We start from the raw sequence: 23,220 nt of genomic DNA on the forward strand, positions 1-23,220 counted from the left end.
CATGTGGCTGTGCACAACATGCGGAAAGTAAGCAGAACATTTGCGGATGGTACCCACGGTCCGGAGGAGAGGAGACTGTCCTCCAGGCTTTGGGTACCATATCCCTGTAAAAAATAGAATTAAAAATAAAAAATATTGTTATTCTCACCCTCCGACGTCCCGCGCAGCCTTCTCGCTTCTCTCCACGCTCCGGTCCCAGTAATCCTTTGCGAAAATGCCCGCGATGGCGCCCGATCTCGCGGGATCGCGAAGTCTCGCAGTCATCGCGAATTACCGCGAGACGTCGCGATCCCGCGAGAACTGACGTCATCGCGGGCATTTTCGCAAAGGATTACTGGGAACGGATGCGCGGGACGTCGGAAGGTAAGAATAACAGTATTTTTTTTTTATTTTTTTTTTTACATTCTATCTTTTACTACTGATGCCGCATAGGCGGACTCAGTAGTAAAAAGTTGGTCACACTCGTCAAACACTATGTTTGACGAGTGTGACCAACCTGTCAATCAGTTCTCCAAGCGATGCTACAGATCGCTTGGAGAACGCTAGCATTTTGCAAGCTAAATACGCTTGCAAAATGCTAGTTTTTCCGCGGGAAAATCGCGGGAATTTAAAATGCGATTTTCCCGCGGACTGAAATTCCGGAATTCTCGCGGTAATTTCCGCGAGAGTTCCGGTACGTGTGCACTTAGCCTTATAGTTCCAGTTACACAGCAACGAACTCAACATGGAAATACAAAGAACATACAGGGAAGAGGTTTAAAATACTCACACTTTAGATGTAACATTGTTTGCCTGAGCAGTGTCGTAATATGCAATACCATTACTTATGACAATGCTTATTGGTCCTCCAAGAGCATTCGATAACACCCCTGCATGTATCCCTGCCATGCACAGCAATGATGACTGAAAAAAAAATAAATAAAATAAAATTAGATTTGATATATTACTTAAACTATAAAAAAAATTTTAGAAATATGTTTAATACAATAACAAACCTTCAATTTATTTCGTCATACTACTCCTCTATAAAGGAATTGGTCCAACACTCACGCATAAAAGTTTAAAGCCAGCAACTTTGCCCATGCTCGGCTGCCAATACAACTTATTGCCAGGTTTAGACAGGCAAAGTGGAAATCGGGGCAGTTGTGTCTGAAAAATTACAGACGTGACTAGCTCCATGTGCTAGTCTGCACTGCGGACAAGTGTCAGAGCTGCCTTTGCATTGAATGCATCATTTTAGACCGTAAATCAGACCAGAATAGTGCAAGCTGTGGACTTCTTCAGGGCTATGGAGTCAGAGCCATGGGAATTGAGGAGTCGGCGGTTTCGACTCCACAGCCCTGGTTTTCTTCCATGCGTATCTTTGGTCCAAGTGGAAAATCAGCCGTGTGCACTGGGACAGACTATAAGGTAGCCATACTACTTAACGGTGTATTTCACAGCAGTTCTCGTAATTGTAGCGGCAACAGCTTGCTTAGCTGTCAAAACTTAGATGCACAACACTAGACAAAAAAAAGTCAGTAGTGAATAGAAAAGCTTATTCAGAGCCTACAAAAAGTATTCACACCATGCAAACTTTTCCACAGTATTTCACGTTACACCCACAAACATTTGGATTTTATGTGAAATACCAGTCCAAAGTAGTATTTGTGAATTTTAAAGGACACGATACGAGGGGCGTTCATTAAAGATTTCCCCTGACCCACTTCTATTTATCACAGGACGCTGAAACTGCACATGTGTAATGATATAAGTCTCTATAGGTTATGTGCCAATTTGCAACTAAGAAATGATAATGGTCTTGATTTTACAGATGCTGGAAGTGGTGTGACGTTGGATAATGGACCCAGTGTAATACAGAGCAGTCATCAAGTTCCTTTACTTGAAAGGCCGCACACCAAAGGAGACTTTCGATGAGATGAAAGGTTTATGGTGATGTTTCCTGATCATATGATGTAGTCAAGAACTGGCATCGTCAATTCAAATGTGGTCGGACTTCGGTGCAAACTGTTCCAATTCCAGGGCGACCCCACTCTGCTATTGATGAACACACCATCCAGCAAGTGGAGGTCGCCATTTTGGAAAATGGCCACGTAACCATTCGCCACCTAGCCCAAAAGGTCAAGATTAGTGTGGGGTCCATGGAAAAAAAAAAAATCATCCAAGACCATCTTCACATGCATAAGGTATCCGCTCGATTTCCCAGCTGCTCACACCTTTCCAAAAGCAGGAACGAGTCAAATGCTCTCAGTTTTTATTGACGACGTTCCAGGACTTTTTCAACAGACTGATCATACAGGATGAAAAGCTGGGTCCATCACCATGATCCTGAGACTAAAGTCCAGTCAATGCAATGGAAGCATCATGATGCACCACCTCCAAAGAAGGCACTTGCTCAACCCTCAGTAGGCAAGGTCATGCTCACAGTATTTTGGGACCAGAACTGAGTTGTATTGATGGATTTCCTAGCAAAGGGTGCCATGATCACAGGGGCATACTATGCTTCACTGCTTCAGAAATTACAGGAGGCCATCAAAACCAAGAGACGTTGCATGCTCACCAGAGGTGTCCACCTTCTGCAAGACAGTGCATCAGTTCACAACTCACATGTTGCCCAAATGGAAGCATGCTCCTGTGGCTTTGAAATTCTACCGCATCCCCCTTACTCACCCGACCTCGCACCATCGGTCTTCCACCTCTTTCCAACAATGAATTTATTTTTGAAGGGCAAACATTTTCCAGACGATGAGACTCTGATTTCCGAAGTCACAACGTGGCTTTTGGAGCAACCTGTCGACTTCTACAATCGAGGTGTTTACAGTTGCTTAAAGAGATGAGAGAAGTGTGTCTCCCTAAGTGGCACCTATGTAGAGAAGGACTAATACCTGTGCCAAGTTTCATTGCTCTCAGTCCACAGGAAGTGGGTCAGGGGAAATCTTTAAGGAACACCCCTCGTACATGTTTTCTAATAATGTTACGTGAAAATTATGATATGTGTTTGTATTCAGCTCCCAAGTCAATACTTTGTAGGACCACCTTTTGCTGCAACTACTTCAAGTCTTTTGGAGTAAGTCTATACCAGCTTTGCACATCGAGAGGCTGAAATTTTTGTCCATTCTCCATTGCAAACTAGCTCTACCTCAGTGAGATTGAGTGGAGAAGTCTATGAACTATTCTATTCATTCTATTGTAGCTCTGGCAGTATGTTTAGGGTCGTTGTTCTCCTGGAACTTGAACCTATGGCCCAGTCTCAAGCCTTTTTTTTAGCCTCGAACAGGTTTTCCCCCAGGGATTGCCTTGTATTTAGTGCCATCCATCTTCTCATCAACTCTGACCAACTTCCATGTCCCTGAAGAAAAGCATCCGCATACCATAATTCTGCCACCACAATGTTTGACAGTGTGGATGGTGTTTTCAGGGTGATATGCAGCGTTCGTTTTATACCACACATAGCGTTTTGCATTTAGACCAAAAAGTTTTACTTTGGTCTTATCTGACCAGAGCATCTTTCTCATGCTAGCTGTGTTCCCTACAGGGCTTTTTACAGACTGCATACGGGATTTCTTATGGCTTGCTTTCAAAAATGGCTTTCTTCTTGCCACTCTTTCATAAAGGCCAGATTTGTGTAATATACAACTTATAGTTGTCCTGTGGACAGATTCTCTCACCCGAGCTATGGATCTCTGCAGCTCCTCCAGAGTGATCATAGGCCTCTTATCTGCTTCTCCATTTCGTGCAGTCCTTGGGATGTCAGTTTAGGTGAACAGCCATGTCTTGGTAGGGGGTTACATTTGTGTCACACTCTTTCAATTCTTGGATGATGGATTGAACAGTGCTCCATGAGATGTTCAGAGCTTGTACTTTTTTTTTTTTTTTTTAAATAACCTAACCCTTCTTTACTCTTCTCAGCAACTCTATCCCTGACCTGTCTGGTGTGTTCCTTGGTTTTTATGCTGCTTAGAAACCTCTGCGGCCTTTGTAGAATAGCTGTAGTTATACGTAGAATAAATTACACACGGTGGACTAAATGTATTAATTATGTGACTTCTGGAGGCAATTGGTCACTCAGGATTTTATTTAGGGGTATCAGACTACAGGTGGGCTGAATGCAAACGCAATTTTCAGATTTGTAGTTTTAAAATAATTAGAAAACCATGTATAATTTCCTCTACACTTCAAATACTTGCTACTTTGTGCTAGATCACATAAAATCCCAATAAAATACATTTAAAGTGGTATTCCCATCTCCAAGATCCTATCCCATTATGTAATAATAATAATAATAATAATAATAATAATAATAATAATAATAATAGCAAATCAGAAAAACTATATTACATTTCTAATTGGAGGCATTTGCTATGTCTCTTTCCTCAGATGCAGGGCATTGCAGGACCTCAGATATCCTTGGTTACGACCACTCATATAGTGACAGCTAGTTGTTAGCGGTCGTAACCACGGATACCAAAGGTCCTGCAAACACCTGCACATAGCAAATAAGAAAAAACTATAGTACAATTTGGAGGCATTTCTCTAATATTACACCTACTACATATTCGAATAGGATCTTGGAGATGGGAATACCCCTTTATGTTTGCGGGAGTAACGTGAAAAATTAATGGGGTATGAATACATTTTCAAGGTACCATATAAACACAGTAGGGTCCCGACTAAGGCTGTACACATAGCAGGTGTACAAGCTTATTGAATGGAAATGCACAGCCAAGATAATGGCTCGGCCAGTTCCAATTTACCACATGACAATAGGCGAGATCAAGTTTTCCACCAATATACTCAGTCTTCACTGTATAAAGCCAAGTAGTACAGAATGTGGAGTCTGAGCCCACAATGATCATGAAATAGGAGCATGAAGTGTCAGGGGCCTGTGCACAGTGAAGCCAAGATGGGGGCCCACCATGTGTTTCTATGTGCTGCTGCAATTAATGGTACACAGCCCTGCGACATTGCATCAATGAAAGTACATACTGTACTGTAACAGCACGCCGTCATCATGAACTCAATGAACTTTTCAACTGTGAAATTTTAGGCTTAACACAAAGGCCGGCGAGTAATTCCATCAGTTTAATGAGTGTAAAGTGGCTGCGCGTGTGAAGGGCCCGGCCGCTCGGCATTTCTAGACGCTTACAATGGAAGCGTGATGGAAAGACAGCTTATAGTGATTGACAGCTCCCGACCTAGAAACTAATTGCTTTGATTAGTAAGTTTTGCAAAGAAAAAAGAAAACAAACCGCTTGTTATACTTCAGCAATATAGAAGATAAAACAATCTTAGATTGGTTGTCCACTACTCGCACGACCCCTTCTCAATTACTATATTCCCCTACGTAAAACAAATCCGGTATGTAGTCACCTCTGATTCCGTGACAGCGGTGTTGGGAATTGCAGGGCTCACGTGACTTTATGCTATGCGATCTCTGGAGCATATCAGCAGACACTAATGGGCCACTTCAAGCACACATCCATCGCACAAAACAGATATCCCAAAAAATCAGAGCACAGTTGTGATTACTTCTAGATGTCAGTTTTTGGCCGGAAGAAAAACGGGCCCATTAGTGTTCGAAGATTGGCTGTAGGACTCGGGTGTGTCACGCAAGCCCCGAAATCGCTGGAACGGCGACAAAGGGGAGTACCAGCTGTTTTTATTTGCCATGGGACAAGATCTTAGTTGAGAAAAGGTTGCCCGTATAGTGGATAACCCTTTCAACGGTATACTTTTAAGCCATAAGTATTAAAAAGGTTGTCCAGGCCTATGATATCACTCATCTATCTGTAGGATGAGATAGGTGTGGATCAAACACCCAACACCCCCACCATTCAGCCAGTGTTACAAGGTCCCACAAAAGGAAGGAAGTACTCAGGAGTACAGCACCACAACATCACAGCGCCCCATACTGTGCAGTGGCCATTTTTGGGTACAGCAGCGCAGCTCTCATTCAATTCTGAGCAAAAAAGAAAAGAGGCAAAACAAGAAATACATACATCTCGGTAGCCGATGGGGATAGTTCCCGAGATTTCTCCAAAAGGTGTCAGACAACCGGCTGGACAGTATTTTCTGCAGGTAAAATGAAAATAACAATCATGTGAGCAATTTTAATGCAAGTAAACTAAAATGACACCAAACTGTCAGTCATCCGTGAAGTTAAAGGGGTGTTCTTAAGATGTAATTTTAGGAGTGAATTGCTGCCCAGTTCCTGGATTCCTACTTTTTCGCGGGCGACACGGTGATGAAGACAGACCGTTCAGATCAGCAACGTGCTCACGCCACTGCTCCGAACTGCAAGGATTTCTAATCTTTACAACAGGTAATTGATCCAGCTGGCACCACCTTTCGGGACTTTTTTTTTTTTTTTTTTTAATTAAAATGTATGTGTTTGTGGTTAAAAATAAATTCTGCAGTCTGATTTAAAAAAAAAAAAAAAAAAATTGTACAGTTTTGCCTTTAACAGGCTTCTGCTTTCCCACGCATTCGGCTTTTGTGTGGTCTGTGATCAGAAATCAGCGGATGGCTCAGAAAAAGCTAAAAAAAAAATGTTATAAACAAATTCTTACGAATTATCAGTTAAAGGGAACCAGTCACCAGGATTTTACAACAAACTAAAAGAACCACCTTTAAGCTCTCTAGCACATCACTACTAGCGATGAGCAACTGTGCTTTGATAAGGTGTTATCTGAGCATGCTCATGTGATAAGTGCTAACCAAGTGTAATCAGCGTACTCGAAAAATGTGCATTTTTGCCTCAGTTTCTTTCCTACCATGTACTCAGGTTTTGCTGCAGAAAAAAAGGAAACGCAGCAAAAATGCCCAGTGTGAACTTGCCCTAACAGGTATTTAGGTATTTTCATGAATCTGCAGGGGAACAAATACACAGACTGGGAGGAGAGATAGTGAGAGTGCTTATAGGTGTTTTTTTTTTTTTACTTTATATAGGCAAAATCAGGTGATTGGGTACAAAACTACCATGGTTACTTACCGGTAGCCGGTTTTTCCGGAACCCATGACAGCACACCTGAGAGAGGGATCCGCCCCGCCAGGACAGCAACCTACTGACATATAAGGGGCGGCACCTCTCCCCCGCTTCAGTTGGGTTACAGAGCATTGAGAGGACTTCCCGGTTAGTACATGTTAATCCAACACCACATCACACAAAAGCACCCTACTAAACGTGCAAACCCAAACGGTGGAAAAAGGGGGGGGAGGAATATACGGGTGCTGTCATGGGTTCCGGAAAAACCGGCTACCGGTAAGTAACCATGGTGCTTTTCCCTTCACCCTTGACAGCACACCTGAGAGATTTTTGAAGACTTCGAAACACCTTAGGGAGGGACCACCGCTTGCAGCACCCTTCTACCAAAGGTTAAGGCAGCAGAGGAGGATAGACTTAATCTATAGTGCTTAAAGAAAGTTGAAGGTGAGGCCCAGGTAGCGGCCTTACAGATTTGATCAATCGATACCTCTGCCTTTTCAGCCCAGGAGGTCGCCACGGCTCTGGTGGAATGAGCTTTAATGTAGTCAGGAATCGGAACACCACTAGCTGAGTAGGCTACACTAATGGCCTCCCTAACCCATCTAGCAATAGTCCCTTTAGAAACCCCATAGCCTTTCCTGGCACCCTGAAAAGCTACGAATAGGGACTGGGACCTCCTCCACTGGCTAGTGACATATGTATTCTAGCAGGGCTCTCTTGACGTCCAAACTATGGAATTTTTCCTCCCCTGATTTTTTGGATTGTCGCAGAAATCTGATGCTTCCTTAGGCAGATAAGCGAGGTCTGTTCTTAGTACCATCTTGTCCTGAAAAACTTGTGTATAGGGTGGATTCACTGAGAGAGCCTGCAAGTCGCTTATTCTACGGGCCGATGTAAGGGCCACTAAAATGATGGTTTTTAGGGTTAGAAATTTTATGGGGAGCTGATGTAACGGCTCATATGGTTCCTTTGTAAGGGTCTCTAGTACTAGGTTTAAATACCAGGTGGCTATTCTGGATATTGGAATAGGTCTAGCCCAGGATTTGATGAATCTGGCTATCCATCTATTTGCTGCCAAGTTGCAGTTATAGAGCGCCCCTAGTGCAGACACCTGAACTTAAAGCGTACTTACCGCTAACCCCAGCTGCAACCCCGATTGTAAAAACTCCAAGATGGCACTAATTGGGGGTTCTTGTTCTAACGGCTTACCTAGGAACTGTAGGAATTTCTTCCATGTTCTGCTGTAGATATTAGTCATCACCGCTTTTCTACTCTTAAGCAGGGTGGCCAACAACCCGGGAGAGAAACCTCTATCCCTTAAAAGCGACCTATCAAATTCCACGCCGTCAGATGGAATCCTTTGACTTGAGCGTGGAATATTGGGCCTTGAGCTAGTAGGTCCGGGATTTCTGGCAGAACCCATGGATCGGAGAGGGACATTCTCCGCAGTAGAGTAAACCAGGGCCTTGTTGGCCAAAATGGGGTTATTAGAATCACTCTGGCTTGATCTCTCCTGATCTTCTTGACAACTGTTGGGATCAGAGCCACTGGGGGTGGGGGGGACGCATAGGCTAGCCTGAAGTTCCACTGAATGTGCAATGAGTCCACTGCCCATGGATTTTCCCTCAGGTTTAGTGAGCAAAACCCATTTGCCTGTTGTGCTTGTTGGCAAAGAGGTCTATCACTGGTTTTCCCCAAAGCTGCGTTATTTTTTGAAAAACGGACCGATTTAGAGCCCATTCTCCTTGCCTCAGAGTATTGTGGCTCAGGAAATCGGCCTCTGTTTTCTGCCCCTTTTATGTGCAAGGCTGTTAAGGAGTGTAAGTTTTGCTCCGCTCTGTCAAGGATGTCGCCTGCTGCTTTCATTAGGGAGTGTGATCTTGTACCCCCTTGGTGGTTGATGTACGCCACCGTTACTTTGTTGTCCGACATGATGCAGACATTGTGACCCCTGAGTAGGGGAATAAAGTGGCTTAGGGCTTTGTTCACTGCCCACAGTTCTCTCAGGTTGGAGGATGCCCCCATTTCTTGAGGCGTCCAGGAACCCTGACCCACGTGACCCCTTAGGTGTGCCCCCACCCCGAGGAGCTTGCGTCTGTTAGAATCATGTCTGTCGTCTGTTTGTCGCAAGGTATTCCTGAGTCCAAGTTTGTACTGTCCAGCCACCAGTTGAGAGAGTCTCTGGTCTCTAAGGAAAGCTCCAGCCTTCCTTCTAAACGCCCTTAGCGATCTTTGTGCTGATAGTATCTCCCACTGGAGTTGACGATTGTGAAATTGAGCCCACCTGACCGCCGGAATATAGGACGTCAGGGTAACTAGTAGACTGTGAAAAATGAGGATGAGTGAACTCATGGAGATCAACATCCAACACTGCGGAGACACCATCACATGTTTCTCAACGCAGAGATTCTAGAGCAATGCCCCCATCCCTTATGGGAAATATGTAAAAACATGCAAAACAAAAGCCGCGGAGACACCATCACGTTTCTCAACGCAAGCAATGACTAGCCAGGTCTTTCCCGGGAAGGAACAACCACGGGAAGGGCAGTCTCCAATGAAGGAAACCACCTATACCAAAACATGGTATCCATCCACATACAGCTGTTTCGGGGTGATGGTGTCTCCGCGGCTTGTGTTTTGCATGTTTTTACATATTTTCCATAAGGGATGTGGGCATTCCTCTAGAATCACTGCGTTGAGAAACATGTGATGGTGTCTCCGCAGTGTTGGATGTTGATCTCCATGAGTTCATTCATCCTCATTTTTCACAGTCTTCTACTAGGCATTGCTCCTACTGGCCAGTTTCCTACTCCACACTGATGAGGGGCAATACCCCAAAACAGCTGTCTGTGGATGGATACCATGTTTTGGCATAGGTGGTTTCCTTCATTGGAGACTGCCCTTCCAATGGTTGTTCCTTCCCGGGGAAAGACCTGGCTAGTCATTGCTTGTGTTGAGAAACATGTGATGGTGTCTCCGCAGCTTGTGTTTTGCAGGGTACCTAGTAGAGACATCGCCTTCCTCAACATCATCTGAGGTTGGTTTCGGGCAGCCAAAGCCATGTTCTGCACCTTCTCTATTTTGGTATCCGGAAGCAGACACGCCTGCTGCCCTGAGTCCAGGATAAATCCCAGGAAGGTCTTTTGCTTTAGGGGTTGTAGTTTTGACTTTTTGAAATTTATTATCCACCCTAATTCTTGTAAGGTGTCGGTCACCCGGCTCAACTGTGCAGTACAGTGGTCCTCTGAGCTGCCCACTATGATGAAATCGTCCAGGTAGGGTATTATGACCGTATCGTGAATCCGGAGGAAGGCTGTTAACTCCGCTATGACCTTGGTGAAAACCCTCGGGGCTAAAGATATGCCAAACGGAAGAGCTCTGAATTGGAAATGCCTCAGTACACCTTGGATATAAAGTGCTACCCTCAAGTATTTCTGGTAATCTGGATGGATAGGGATGTGATAATATGCATCCTTCAGATAGACTACGGTCATAAAACAAACAATCTTGATGTAGTAGCTTTATGGCCGTAGTCACCGACTCCATCTTGAAGGTCTGATTCCTTATCCACCGATTGAGCCCTCTGAGGTTTATAATTGTCCTGAACGATTGGTCCGGTTTCTTTATCAGAAAAAGGGGTGAATAGAACCCCTTCCCTTCTGTGTGTCTGGGACTTCGTAAAGGACCTGCTTGTCTATCAGGTTCAGGATCTCCGCTTCCAAGGCCAACTGTTCTTCGGTCGCCTTTCTGATAGGGGTAACGACAAACACAGCTTTTGGCTGGCGAACAAAGGGGATTCTCAGGCCTTCTCTTAAGACGCCTAGGATCCAGGTATTGGAGGAGATCTTTTCCCAGGCCTGGGAAAAGAGTGCCAATCTCCCCCCTACTGGAATACTGGCGTCATTGTGGCGATTTTTTTGAGGTGGAGGTACCCCCACCAAACATAAATCCCGACTCTTTTTTTCCTTTTATCCTCCCATCTTCTTCTGTCGGCCGGAGGACGCCCCCTATTGAATCTTCCACCCCTCCGAAAGGGCTGTCTTCTCTGCTCTGTCGGGAACCTGGGGAAGCCTTTTCTCCTATCGCTTGCCTTTTCCAGGATATCGTCTAAGTTCTTCCCGAATAAGAACCGACCATCACAGGGGAGGGAGCACAGTTTAGCTTTAGACTGCAGGTCACCTGGACAGCCTTTAAGCCATAGTGCACGTCTGGCAGCATTTGATAATCCTGCCGCCCTAGCCGTCAACCTCATAGAATCCGCCGAGGTATCTGCTAAAAAAGCTGCTGCCCCATGCAAGAGATACATATCTGCCAATATCTTCTCTCTTGGGACCTTTGATGCTAGCTTCTCTTCTAACTGCTGCAGCCAGATCAGCAGGTGCCTGCTATCGCCGGCTTTAATCCTCCCGATGTCGCTTCCCATGCATGCCTCAAATATGAATCCGCTTTCTTGTCTAGCGGGTCCCTAAGAACCCCTGAATCTTCCAGGGGAAGGGCCGATTTTTTAGAAGACCTGGATACCGCTGCGCCTATTTTTGGGACCTTGTCCCATATTTCCGCATCCTTGTGCTCAAAGGGGTATCGTCTCTTAGAGGTGGAGGGAAGAGCCACTGATTTTTCGGGTTTCCTCCACTTTCTCTCAATAAGCGCTTGGATCTTTTCGTTCACTAGAAAGGTCCGTTTTTTTCTCTCTTGGAGCCCCCCAAACATAACGTCCGCTTTCTCTTCCTGTAGGCCCATCGTTGTTCTAATGGCCTTTAGGAGAGCATCTGTGTCTTCTACCAGGAAACATGGCTTACCCCCTGTGTCGCTGTCTGAGGAGTCTGAGGAGGACGCCTGTTCTGTTTGAGACAAGGCCGAAGAGGAATTTGAGGGAGAACTAGGGGGATTCTTTCTACCTTTCCTCCCTTTTTTCAATAGGGTCTTAATTGAACCCTCCATTTACGACCTAAGGGCCGATATCAGATTAGCCGCAAAACTAGGGGCTTCCACCGCCATGGTCCGCTGAATGCAACTGGCGCAGAGGTCTTTCTGCCAGTCTCTTGCTAGGGCCATTTTACATATGGCACAGTCCCTACTATTCTTCTTACTTCCCGCTTTTTTGGGCCTTTCCTACGGGGTCAAACATACAACAGAGAAACCCTATTAACATAAATGCTAGCATTCACGAAGATCACTCACCACCCGTAATCAAGGGTACCGGACTAGGAGGCTGCGTCGGAGCACGTGACCTGTGAACTCTGGACCTTGAGGAATCTCCCGACCTGCGGCTGCTGCTCGAGCGGCTTCCATGTTTGCGGCCGGAGGGCTGTGAGGGAGGCAGAGACAAGGACCTCTCCTGCTCTGACTCCATTCTTGCACCGCCTGCCCTGCCGCTGCTCCTCGTTTAAATGTGGCCTCCGTCCTGGTGGGCGTCTCCTCCCCTCCCCCCTGTGACCGCCGGCCGACCGCTTCAGAAAGCCGGCGTCGCACCCGGCGCCATGACACCGTCACCTTCTGCTGACGTCAGCCGGCGCACCCACAATCCTCTGTGCCGCTGACGCCAGCGGCCGGAAGACGCCCGCGTCTCTCCCCTGCCAGGCGCCTCGGGGATCGCGATGCGGGCGAGAGGGGAGGGTGGCGCGGTGGGGACTTCCAGGAGCCACCGGGATCCCACCTGCGCCCACACGAACCTGGAGCCCCGGAGGACCCCGGGGACTGTGCCTCCAGCACCTGACGGCCGGCGCTACAGGTAAGGCACCTGTTCTTCCCGCGCCTGGATGGGCCTGGGTCCATTTTTTTTCTTCGCCCATGAGAGGCACCGCCGACAGTGGGATTCCTTCCAGGACAGGAACCCAACTGAAGCGGGGGAAAGGTGCCGCCCCTTATATCTCAGTAGGTTCCTGTCCTGGTGGGGCAGATCCCTCTCTCAGGTGTGCTGTCATGGGTGAAGGGAAAATGAACCTTTCTGCAGCCAATAGACAGGGCAACACAGGCTTTCAAAGGCGATCACTGCAAAATTAATAAAATTCAATTTTAAATGATATTTAGTCAAAATAGCATGTATTTAAAAAGAAAAAAAAAATGATGATGTACCCAAAAAGGTGCAAGTAAAAACCCCTGAATGTAATGCTCCCTGGGAAAAAAAAAAATAAAAAATTGATGAATGCAAACTTGCTGCTCTGCAGAAAGAAAAAAAAAAACAAAAACAAAAAAAAACGGTCTTTCATTTCACCTCCTCCTGGAGGAGAACTAAATTACCAAGTATTATAAAAAGCACAAAAAATAGTTGCACACACAACCAGGGCTGTGGAGTCGGTAAGCCAAATCTCCAACTCCTCAATTTTCCTGACTCCGACCCCCACAGCCCTGGTCGCTACTGAGCATGTACATAGAGTGCAGCACAGATTCATCTCAGCTACGACCCCACAGCACTGGTCACTACTGAGCATGTACATAGAGTGCAGCACAGATTCATCTCATCTATGACTCCATAGCACTGGTCACTACTGAGCATGTACATAGAGTGCAGCACAGATTCATCTCATCTATGACTATACAGCACTGGTCACTACTGAGCATGTGCATAAAGTGCAGCACAGATTCATCTCATCTACGACCCCACAGCACTGGTCACTACTGAGCATGTACATAAAGTGCAGCACAGATTCATCTCATCTATGACTCCATAGCACTGGTCACTACTGAGCATGTGCATAAAGTGCAGCACAGATTCATCTCATCTATGACCCCACAGCACTGGTCACTACTGAGCATGTGCATAAAGTGCAGCACAGATTCATCTCATCTATGACCCCACAGCACTGGTCACTACTGAGCATGTGCATAAAGTGCAGCACAGATTCATCTCATCTATGACTCCATAGCACTGGTCACTACTGAGCATGTACATAAAGTGCAGCACAGATTCATCTCATCTTCGACCCCCACACCACTGGTCACTACTGAGCATGTGCATAAAGTGCAGCACAGATTCATCTCATCTAAAAGCCCAGATCCTGAGATCAGGAACAGAACAGACCTTTATAGGGCATTTCATAACTTTCCCAAATTCTTATTTAAACATTTACAGCACATCCTGCATTGTACTACTGTACCCAATGTATTACATATTTTAGGAGTCTGAGTCGCTCCATTTTATACCAACTTCACCAAAATGGATACTGGATAACTCCACAGCCCTTACAACAGCACAAAAATTAAATGGGCAGAAAGGAAATGTCCGCTACGCTCGCAGGCAACATGTTTCAGACCTACACGGTCCTTTGTCAAGTTTGTGTTTGTTTGGCTTGACGAAGGACCATGCAGGTCTGAAACCTGTTGCCTGGGAGAACGACAGTTCCCTTTTGCCTTTTTAATTTTTTGTGATGTTGTGTTCAACCATATTTTTTGTGCTTTTTATACTACTGGATCAATAAATCAATTCTTTTAAGAAGATGTGAGTGATGGTTATCATTTGGACAGTTAAGTTAGAAAGTCCTTACAATAAGCCCAATGAGTTAATAGATATTTAAGACGCTACCTGTATTCAGGATCAGAAAACCGGCTCGCCTTCTCCAAACAAGTTATAAGATCTAGGAAGTGAAGAAAACCGTACATATTAGGAGCATGTCAGAAGAACAGAGTGAAAATATCTTGGCGCTAATGAGGATCTCTGGAATACCATTTATGTGCTGACATAAGACTTGGGGGTCCACAGATCGCGAATATAGAACACCGCATACCTTCATTTTTTTTAGGCCCAGATTATTTCAAACCTCCATATCTGAAGTTAATAGGGCAATAAGGCAAAGGTTTTTTTGACTACAGTGAGACAACTGGATAAAAGGAACGGTTCATAAAGGTTATAAATGGTGGCCATACACCAGAGACCGCTGTAGGGCGCTTGTTCTGCCATTTCCTGTCATATTTCTACCTGCTCTTTTGCAGAGTACAAACTGCTGTAACATGTCAATTGTCCTTTTTGCTTGAGCCGAGTCCGGGCCTTCTCTTGCAGCTATGAGAAGAGAGTCTATCTTGAGAGGACTGCTGTATATCCACAAATTTAACATAAGTCTGCTTTTCAACCTCCAAGAAACAAGTGCATCCATGTGACCCAAACAAACAAAAAAAAAAAAAAAAAAAAAAAAGAGTGCAAAAAGAATAAAGAATTGGGCACAAAACAAAAAAAAAAAAAAAAATAGGTGCAAAGGAAATGATGAATTGAGGCAATAGTAACTAGTCCTTAACCCTATTGAATTCTATGTATGCCCTTTACCTTTTACAGATTTTAAAGACCTTGGTACAAAATTTAGGGAAAGTAGAAAATAAAACGTAAGCGGCGTCATTGTATTTTAAAGCGTCCACTCTCTGCATGTGGCAATAGTCTTAGCCGCTCGGTGCCGAAGCCTCGGGGGATCGGTCGAGTTTACACTTTTATTTAAAGCAATCAGAAGAAATGAAAGGGAATTGATGTGATCTCAAGGGCATTGTGCAAACTCATCTAACCGGAGGAAATAAACAGCCCTGGACTTCTTGGCAGAGAAATAAAAGCAGAAGAAATTTCCATAGTTCTCCGGGAGAAAGGGAGGAAGTAAAAAGGAACAGAAAATAACGGTGGACGGCAGTTTAGTTAGCCCCAGAAAACAATTTATACAATATACTAATTCTTGGCACTTTTTTAGAAAAACTTGGATCTTTTTGACGATCAGTCTGCAAAACCACAGCCCACTGCGGAAAAATCTGAAAAATATTTTTTACATATAAATCCCATTTATTATAATGATTTTTTTTTTTTTTTTTAATGTTGAATCCACACTGGAAATCCACCATGTCTTAACCTAATTTTTCTGGACTACATTGGACACCGTCAGTGGTATATACTACGATACAGATCGCAGGATCAAGCCCCACACGGGAAATTAAAAATAGTGGTTTCAAAATAAGATAAAAAAAAAATAGAAACAAATCAATCTTGATCTATGAGATGTATGAAGAGAGAATTTAATCCCATACAGTAAATGTAAATATCCCCCCCCCCAAAAAAAACAAAACACAAAATAAATGCAAAAATTTGCCTACAGCACCTCCTCTAGAAAAATGCAATAAAAAAAAAGTATAAAAATCATATGTACCCCAAAATGGTACTATTAAAAACTACAGCTTACCACAAAAAAAAAAAAAAATGCAAAAATGCATACTGATCCATCAGATTCCAAAATAAAATAAATGAGTCCATGATTTATTTTTTTTAAAATTATAATGGTTAAAAAGAAAAAAATTGTGCGTACATGTGAATAGAACCAAAGACTTCAATGGGTGCATGTTCTATCCATGGACATCACACATAACATGTACGTGATTTGTAGACGTCTGAATGAAGAATTTTCCGTGTTTTTCAGTACATTATGTGTTAAGGTGAATTGTATCATTCACAACTACAACAAGAAAAAAAAAGGTCCTCATAAGGGATTTGAGGAAGGAAAATTAAAGCTATTTCTCACTGAAGAAAATGGTCTACGTTCTGAAGGGGTTAATTACGAGACCAAACAGGGTATGAAGATATTTTTGAAGGGCTATAATTTTTTGGGGTTGCAAAGTGCTTTAATTCCCCACACGTAGGCTTACAAGAACTGTGTCTGCATACAGACGTGCAGAAAGCCGAGCACTGATGTAGGACACAAGATGGTTCGTGTCCCGATACACATCTAGGCGATCGGGCAGGCACGACACCAAACAGTCACTTGGTAATTAAGAAAAGGAAAAAAATATACAAATCCCCACAACAAAATAAAAGCCTTTCCTCTAATGTAAAGTAACCAATACCTGTTTTATTTGTGGTGGAGTAGGAAGCCAGAAAGCCTCGCCCGGAGATGTGGATCCCACTCATGAACAGCACGGTGACCTCATGGCTCTTGGACTCAACCACATCTTCTGGTTTTAATGCCAAGCCGCAATACTTAGCCCCTGGCCAGAGAGGGAAAGACAGGAAATCTTTAATAGAGAGAAACGAGCAACTTCCAGCAAGGCTCCATTACTTTCTGGTTTAATAGTGATTTCTTCAGCACATTTCAATAACGCCAAATGTGAACAGCGGGTTATGTTTGACTGATATTCAGTCCATGTAAAAGTCAAGGCTGACTAAGCGCTTGCAAAGCCTTCCGACAGCTGTATCATAAATTGCTTCAAACTGCACGGTTTCCAGGAATTAGTAGAGTATCCCTGCAGCAGTAAGACCCTAAGCCCTCATTCAGACGTCCATTTTTCTCATACGAGTGCCATTCATGGTTTTCACTTGTGCCAGTGATAATCTATGGGGCCATTTAAATGTCCGATCGGTCTGCGCAAGATCATGGAGACATGTTCGACTTTGATCCAAGTGCTGGATCAAAATTGGCAAGGCGAGTCTGTGGGTCCATGAAAAAAAAAAAAAAAAAAAAAAAAAAAATCAGACAGCACTCAGATGACAAAGTGGGGTCTGATATCACGCTGGATGTGTTTTTTCACTACATACGAGAACAACAGGTGGCACTCGGACCTCATTCTGATGAAAGCCTGATAAAAAAAAAAAAAAGAGAAAAAAAAAAAGGCTGTTTTTCTCGTACATGGACAATAGAGATATCTGAATGAGGCCTTAGGCTGGCTCCTTATGTAGCTGCAAAGCCCACCAAAAATTCACAAAATCATGCAGATTTCAGGTGGATTTTACATGAAAATCCACGACTAAAATGGACATGTTGCATCTTTTGAAATCCATACCATGGGCAATTTCTTCGAGAAACAATTCCACAACATAGGGATGAGATCTGTATGTTAACCAGGGCTGTGGAGGCTGTAAACCAATCCCACAGACTCCTCAATCCCACAGACTCCTCAATCCCACAGACTCCTCAATCCCACAGACTCCTCAATCCCACAGACTCCTCAATCCCACAGACTCCTCAATCCCACAGACTCCTCAATCCCACAGACTCCTCAATCCCACAGACTCCTCAATCCCACAGACTCCTCAATCCCACAGACTCCTCAATCCCACAGACTCCTCAATCCCACAGACTCCTCAATCCCGGTCACTACTAAGCATCTACAAAAAGTGCAGCACAGATTCATCTCCTCTAAAAGCCCCGTTCCTTTGATCAGAAACAGAACAGACATTTATAGGACATTTCAGAACTTTCCCAAATTCTTAGTAAAACATTTACAGCAGATCCTGCATTGTACTACTGTACCCAATGTACTCTATATTTTAGGCTGTGTGCACACGATGCAGAATTCCTGCGGATCCGCAGTGTGATTTACAGTACAATGTAAAAAAAAAAAAAAAAAAAAAAAAAAAACGCTGTGCAGACGCTGCGGATTTTTCCGCGCGGTTTTCCTGTGGTACACAATCCGCAGCATGTCACTTCTTTTGTGCGGTTTTCCACCTCCTCAGTCTCCAAATCCGCAGGGGGAAATCCGCACAAAAACCGCATTAAAAATGGAAGAAATCCACAGGAAAAATGCAGGACATTTGACCTGCGGATTTCTTCAATTCTGAGCGGAAAAATCCGCAGGGCAAAAAAATATGTCTGCACTCAGCCTTAGGAGTCCGAGTCGCTCCAATTTATACTGACCCCAACAAAATGGACACCGACTCCACAGCTCTGACGTCAACATAAGACGGAAATGCTGCAAGTTACAGTGCCAGCAACAAGTCTCATCCACATTTTGGAATATTCCTGGACTTAAAAAATTGACATGCTGCAGATTTAAAAATGAGCATTTTGACAACAGATGTCACCCTTTTCAGGGAGCGATATCCTCAGGTAATGTTCATTATATGCAGGGGAAACTGCTGCAGAAAAATCTATTGTGTATTGGGCACAGCCTGAAAATTCAAAGCAATGAAATAAATGTACTGTTTATTTCAATACTGAGCAAAGTACTGAAATATGTTGAATATCTATGAACCCTCCATATATCTACATGAATTGCACAGAGCTATTCCTATAATTTGCCATTAGAACTTGATAGGTGCTAGATTATGAGATATGAATGGATATAGAAAAGTATAGAAAATCCATTTGTAAAATATCTTTCACAATACGATAAAAAAAAAAAAAAAAAAAAAAAAAAAAGTACCGCAAATAAAAAACCTTACTTAATATAACTTATTTTCCTTATGCTTTTGTTGTGCAATAAAGCATTGTATTCGAAGTTCTGTGTTGGAAACCAGAATACAGGACTCAGGGCTTGAGCACGTGGTGTTGAGTATTTGCATAGTTTTTAAGCGCATAAAATTACAGTACAAGCAAAATTAATGAGATTTCAGAAATCTCATGTACATGCTGTTTTTTTCCTTGCACATTTTAATTTAACTCTTAATGCAATTTTTCAGATTTGCAGCAGGTCAATTCTTTCAGCGTTTTTTCATCCAAATGAATGCATTGAACCGGCAAGCAAAAAACGCATGAAAAATATTTTTCTGTCAAATGGGGAAAAAAAAATCAGCTGCAATTATACGTGTGCACATGTACCTGTGGATTAGCTCCATTGCATTTATTCTAGTTTTTTCAGCAGAGAAATCAGCTGCGTGAATATGCTTTTATTATACCAACATATACAATTAATTGGATTAGTACACTTAATTTGACAAAATAAACATTTTAAATGAACAATAAAATGTCAAATAAAAAAATTTGTGCAAATTATACTGAAAAGTGTCTGTGATAAGAAGCGAAAATGTTACATATTCAATATACAGTAAATGGAGATGAGGAATACATTAAGGCTCGGTAACAGTTCATTGCGATCATCTACTGTGCACAGACAACACTTTCGGGATCACAGTGCTCCTTTAAAACACGATTGCTCAGAGAGTTGCGTGAAATTTAACAGAGCTTGTCGACACATTGATAAAGTCACGTCTCCACTACGCTGGTGTCGGAGAGCGCTTGCTCGCTTCTGGATGCTTTTGCATCGCACATTCCTGAAAGTTAAAAAACAAAGACCATGCAAGAGGCGATGAACAAGTCCTACAACCTGCTGTCATACATTAAAATTGCTAAGTGAACTTTCAAAGCATTTGTTGAATAAGTCTATAGACTTGCATGAAACGTGACAATTAGCCAGAATACATCAGAATATCTTTTAAGCATACTTTAATTGGCATAACGACATCATATCAATCAGGGTCCAACACCCGGGACACCCATTGATCAGCTGTTCCCATCTTCCCGGGGGCAACCAATGTAAACACATTGATCGGAGCTGCATTTGCTATGGAAGTACTGCAGCACTTGGCAGCAGCAACTACACACTGAATAAAGCTGAAGCAAAGCACCTCTGTTCAATGGGTTCACATCCAGCCGCTACCAGAGCTTGTAGCAGCTGATTGGTAGAGCCCGAGGGTGCACTGTACCAGACCCACATGAATTTGTTATAACCGCGCTACTGTCATAGTGTTCTGTCTGCCATGCTGAACGGTCACATTTCTATAGTCACCACTCATCAGTGCACCCGGATGTTGCAGAGTCAGGGATCGACGTGGGATTTATTTAAGGTGGACCCCTTTGGATAATTTTACTTTTTAAAGGTAATAAATGGGTAAATGAAGGCTTTGTACAATTAAAAGGACTTTCTTCTGTGTATTACTTTTGACTACGGGGTTAGTAATGGGGGTGTCCTCTCCATTACTAACTCCAAAGCTTGATGTCAGGGGACATTACACATTATCATCAGAGCAAAAGCAGGCGACACTAACAAGAATAGTAGACAGCCGATGCCTGACCAGCAGTATCCTTTTCACTGCCGGTCACAGCCGCTGGCTCACACGCTGTCCTCTATGTTACAGTGTGGGAACCCGCAATGGTCAGCGACACCTAGCGGCTGTGTCTTCACTAAGGGTACCGTTACACATAGCGATGCACCAGCGATCCCGACAACGATATGGATCGCTGGTGCATCACTAAGTGGTCTCTAGTGAGCTGCCACACAGGGGGGGGGGGGTCGCTACTTACCTGTCAGACGCGGCGATCCTGACGTCCTCCCGCCCGGGTCCACGCGTCGCTCGTCGTCACAGCAGGAAGCGCCCGACGAGAAATGATCCAGGACCTTCTCGCGCGACAAGCGATAACCAGCGGGGGAGCCGGTCGGAGGCAAGTATCACATGTAGCGATATCGCCAGCAATATCGCTGCTACGTCACAAAATAGGTGACTTTACAGCGATATTGCTAGCGATATCGCAGTGTGTAACGGGGGCTTAAGGTTACCGATGGTCAGAGCCTGTGTTTCCAATGCTGTCACACAGAGAACAGCGTGGAAACCGCCAGACATTCTGGACCCCCATTCAAGTGAATGGTTCAAGTTCGGGTAACGATTTGGTAGCCGAACCAAACTTCTTTTTCTTTATAAAGTTTGGCCGGACATCCGGGTCCGCTCATCCCTAGACATAAGAACATCATAATAATGAAAGGACGGGTAGTGTCATGAAAATAAACTGATCCGAAAAACCATTGAGGTTGTGTGTGAATGAATACATTAAGTCATAGAAAGACATCAGGGAATGTTGTTAAACTAAATACCAGCTTGTAGAAAGGCTATATGCCTTTTTTCTTTTGATCCCTTCCCCCTCGCCAAGTGCCTGGGGCATTATGAGAAACGTAGTATGCCAGCATCCCTTGTTGGCGACTTGCGTAATTCAATGGCGTCCAAGATGTGGGTAAAAGACCAGCGTACAGGATGATGACAGCAGTTGTTTTTCTGCTACCACTTATACACAGCTTATAGTCATTTACAGTGTTCTATAAATTGTTCCAAGTAACGACCGAAGAAGAGGAAAGTCAGACCTGGAGAACATCACACGCTGTGATGAAGACGCAGATCGCTGCCGAGTTCCTTGCCATTTAAGGACCTGTGTGTTTATCACTTTACAGCAGCCAGGATTACTAATTCTACACAAAGTTTGTAGTTTCAGTCGGCTGCCTAATTAAACGAAATGACGCCAACGTCCAATCTCACCTCCACCACATCTACTATCCCTGCTACATAAAGTGTGAAAGTAGAAGCACTAAATCCATACAACAGCCAGGACTTCCTGAAAAAAAAAAAAAAAAGCAAATGACCCAAGCAAAATAAACACTTCAGGATAACAACCATGAGCTCTACGCAAAAAATATACAGAAATAACCAAAAAGGGCTGTCAAACGCCGAGATTTAAATACATGAAAAAAGCGTAGTTACTTACCGTTAACGGTGTTTCTCTGAGCCCATGACGGCACCACAGAGAGAGGGGATCCGCCCCACGGGGACAGGAAACCTACAGATAAAAAGGCGGTACCTCTCTCATGCATCAGTTGTTTTACAGAGCAGATAACGGAACTTCAGCCTAATACTAACACAACAACTTTGAGAAAAAAAATTTTTTATAATCATTAATACTGCATAGAGGAGACACCACGTGACTTTTTGACTAAACTGTATTTACAATAAGTGCGCACCCCACGCGTGTAGGGAGGGAAAATACGGGTGCCGTCATGGGCTCAGAGAAACACTGTTAATTGTAACTATGCTTTTCTCTTTCCCCCCCATGACGGCACCACAGAGAGAATTGCAGAAACTATTAGGGGGGGGGGTACCACTGCCTCCTGTACCCTTCTACCAAAGGTTAGATCCGAGTAGGTGGCTAGGTCCAGCCGATAGTGGTTAAAGGAAGTCAAAGGAGAGGACCAAGTGGCGGCATATCTGCTCAATGGAGACACCTGCTCTCTCTGCCCAGTAAGTTGACACCGCTCTTGTGGATTGGGCTGTTATTCTTCCTGGAATGTCTGCACCCTGTGTCGAGTACGACAAGGTGATGGCGTCTCTTATCCACCTCGCCAGCGTGCTCTTTGATGCCTTTCGCCCTTTCTTTGGCCCCTGGAAGCAGACAAAAAGAGACCTATCCTTTCTACACTCCCTGGTGGCCGCTAGGTATTCCATTAGGCATCTCGTGACGTCTAGTGTGTGTAGGGTCTCTTCTCCCTTGTTTTTGGGATTGGGGCAAAAGGAGGGGAGGGAGATTTCTTGAGTTCTGTGGAATCGAGACGCTACCTTCAGCAGATAGGCTGGGTCTGTCCTAAGTACCACCCTGTCATCCAGGATCTGCGTAAATGGAGGGAAGGCTGACAGGGCCTGGATGTCACTAATTCTACGGGCCGAAGTGAGGGCTATCAAGAGGGAGGTCTTGAGAGATTAATTTTAGCGGTGCTTCTTGCAAAGACTCAAAGGGAGGCTTGGT

General features: G+C 44.1%; 1 protein-coding gene across 2 annotated transcripts in view; it reads right to left on the reverse strand.

Moving 5' to 3' along the window:
• Window positions 1-23,220, reverse strand: part of DCBLD2 (discoidin, CUB and LCCL domain containing 2) — a 103,919-nt gene that overhangs the window by 37,021 nt on the left and 43,678 nt on the right. For both annotated transcript variants that reach the window (XM_073584398.1, XM_073584397.1), the window contains exons 3-6: window positions 16,790-16,930; window positions 14,508-14,559; window positions 6,000-6,072; window positions 770-903 (exon numbers count right to left, since the gene is read on the reverse strand). In XM_073584398.1, coding sequence (XP_073440499.1) covers window positions 770-903; window positions 6,000-6,072; window positions 14,508-14,559; window positions 16,790-16,930 — 400 coding nt within the window. The remainder of the gene's footprint in view (window positions 1-769; window positions 904-5,999; window positions 6,073-14,507; window positions 14,560-16,789; window positions 16,931-23,220) is intronic.

Source organism: Dendrobates tinctorius, unplaced genomic scaffold (genome assembly GCF_039654945.1).
Source record: "Dendrobates tinctorius isolate UK_male_01 unplaced genomic scaffold, ASM3965494v1 ptg000084l, whole genome shotgun sequence".
NCBI lineage: Eukaryota > Metazoa > Chordata > Amphibia > Anura > Dendrobatidae > Dendrobates > Dendrobates tinctorius.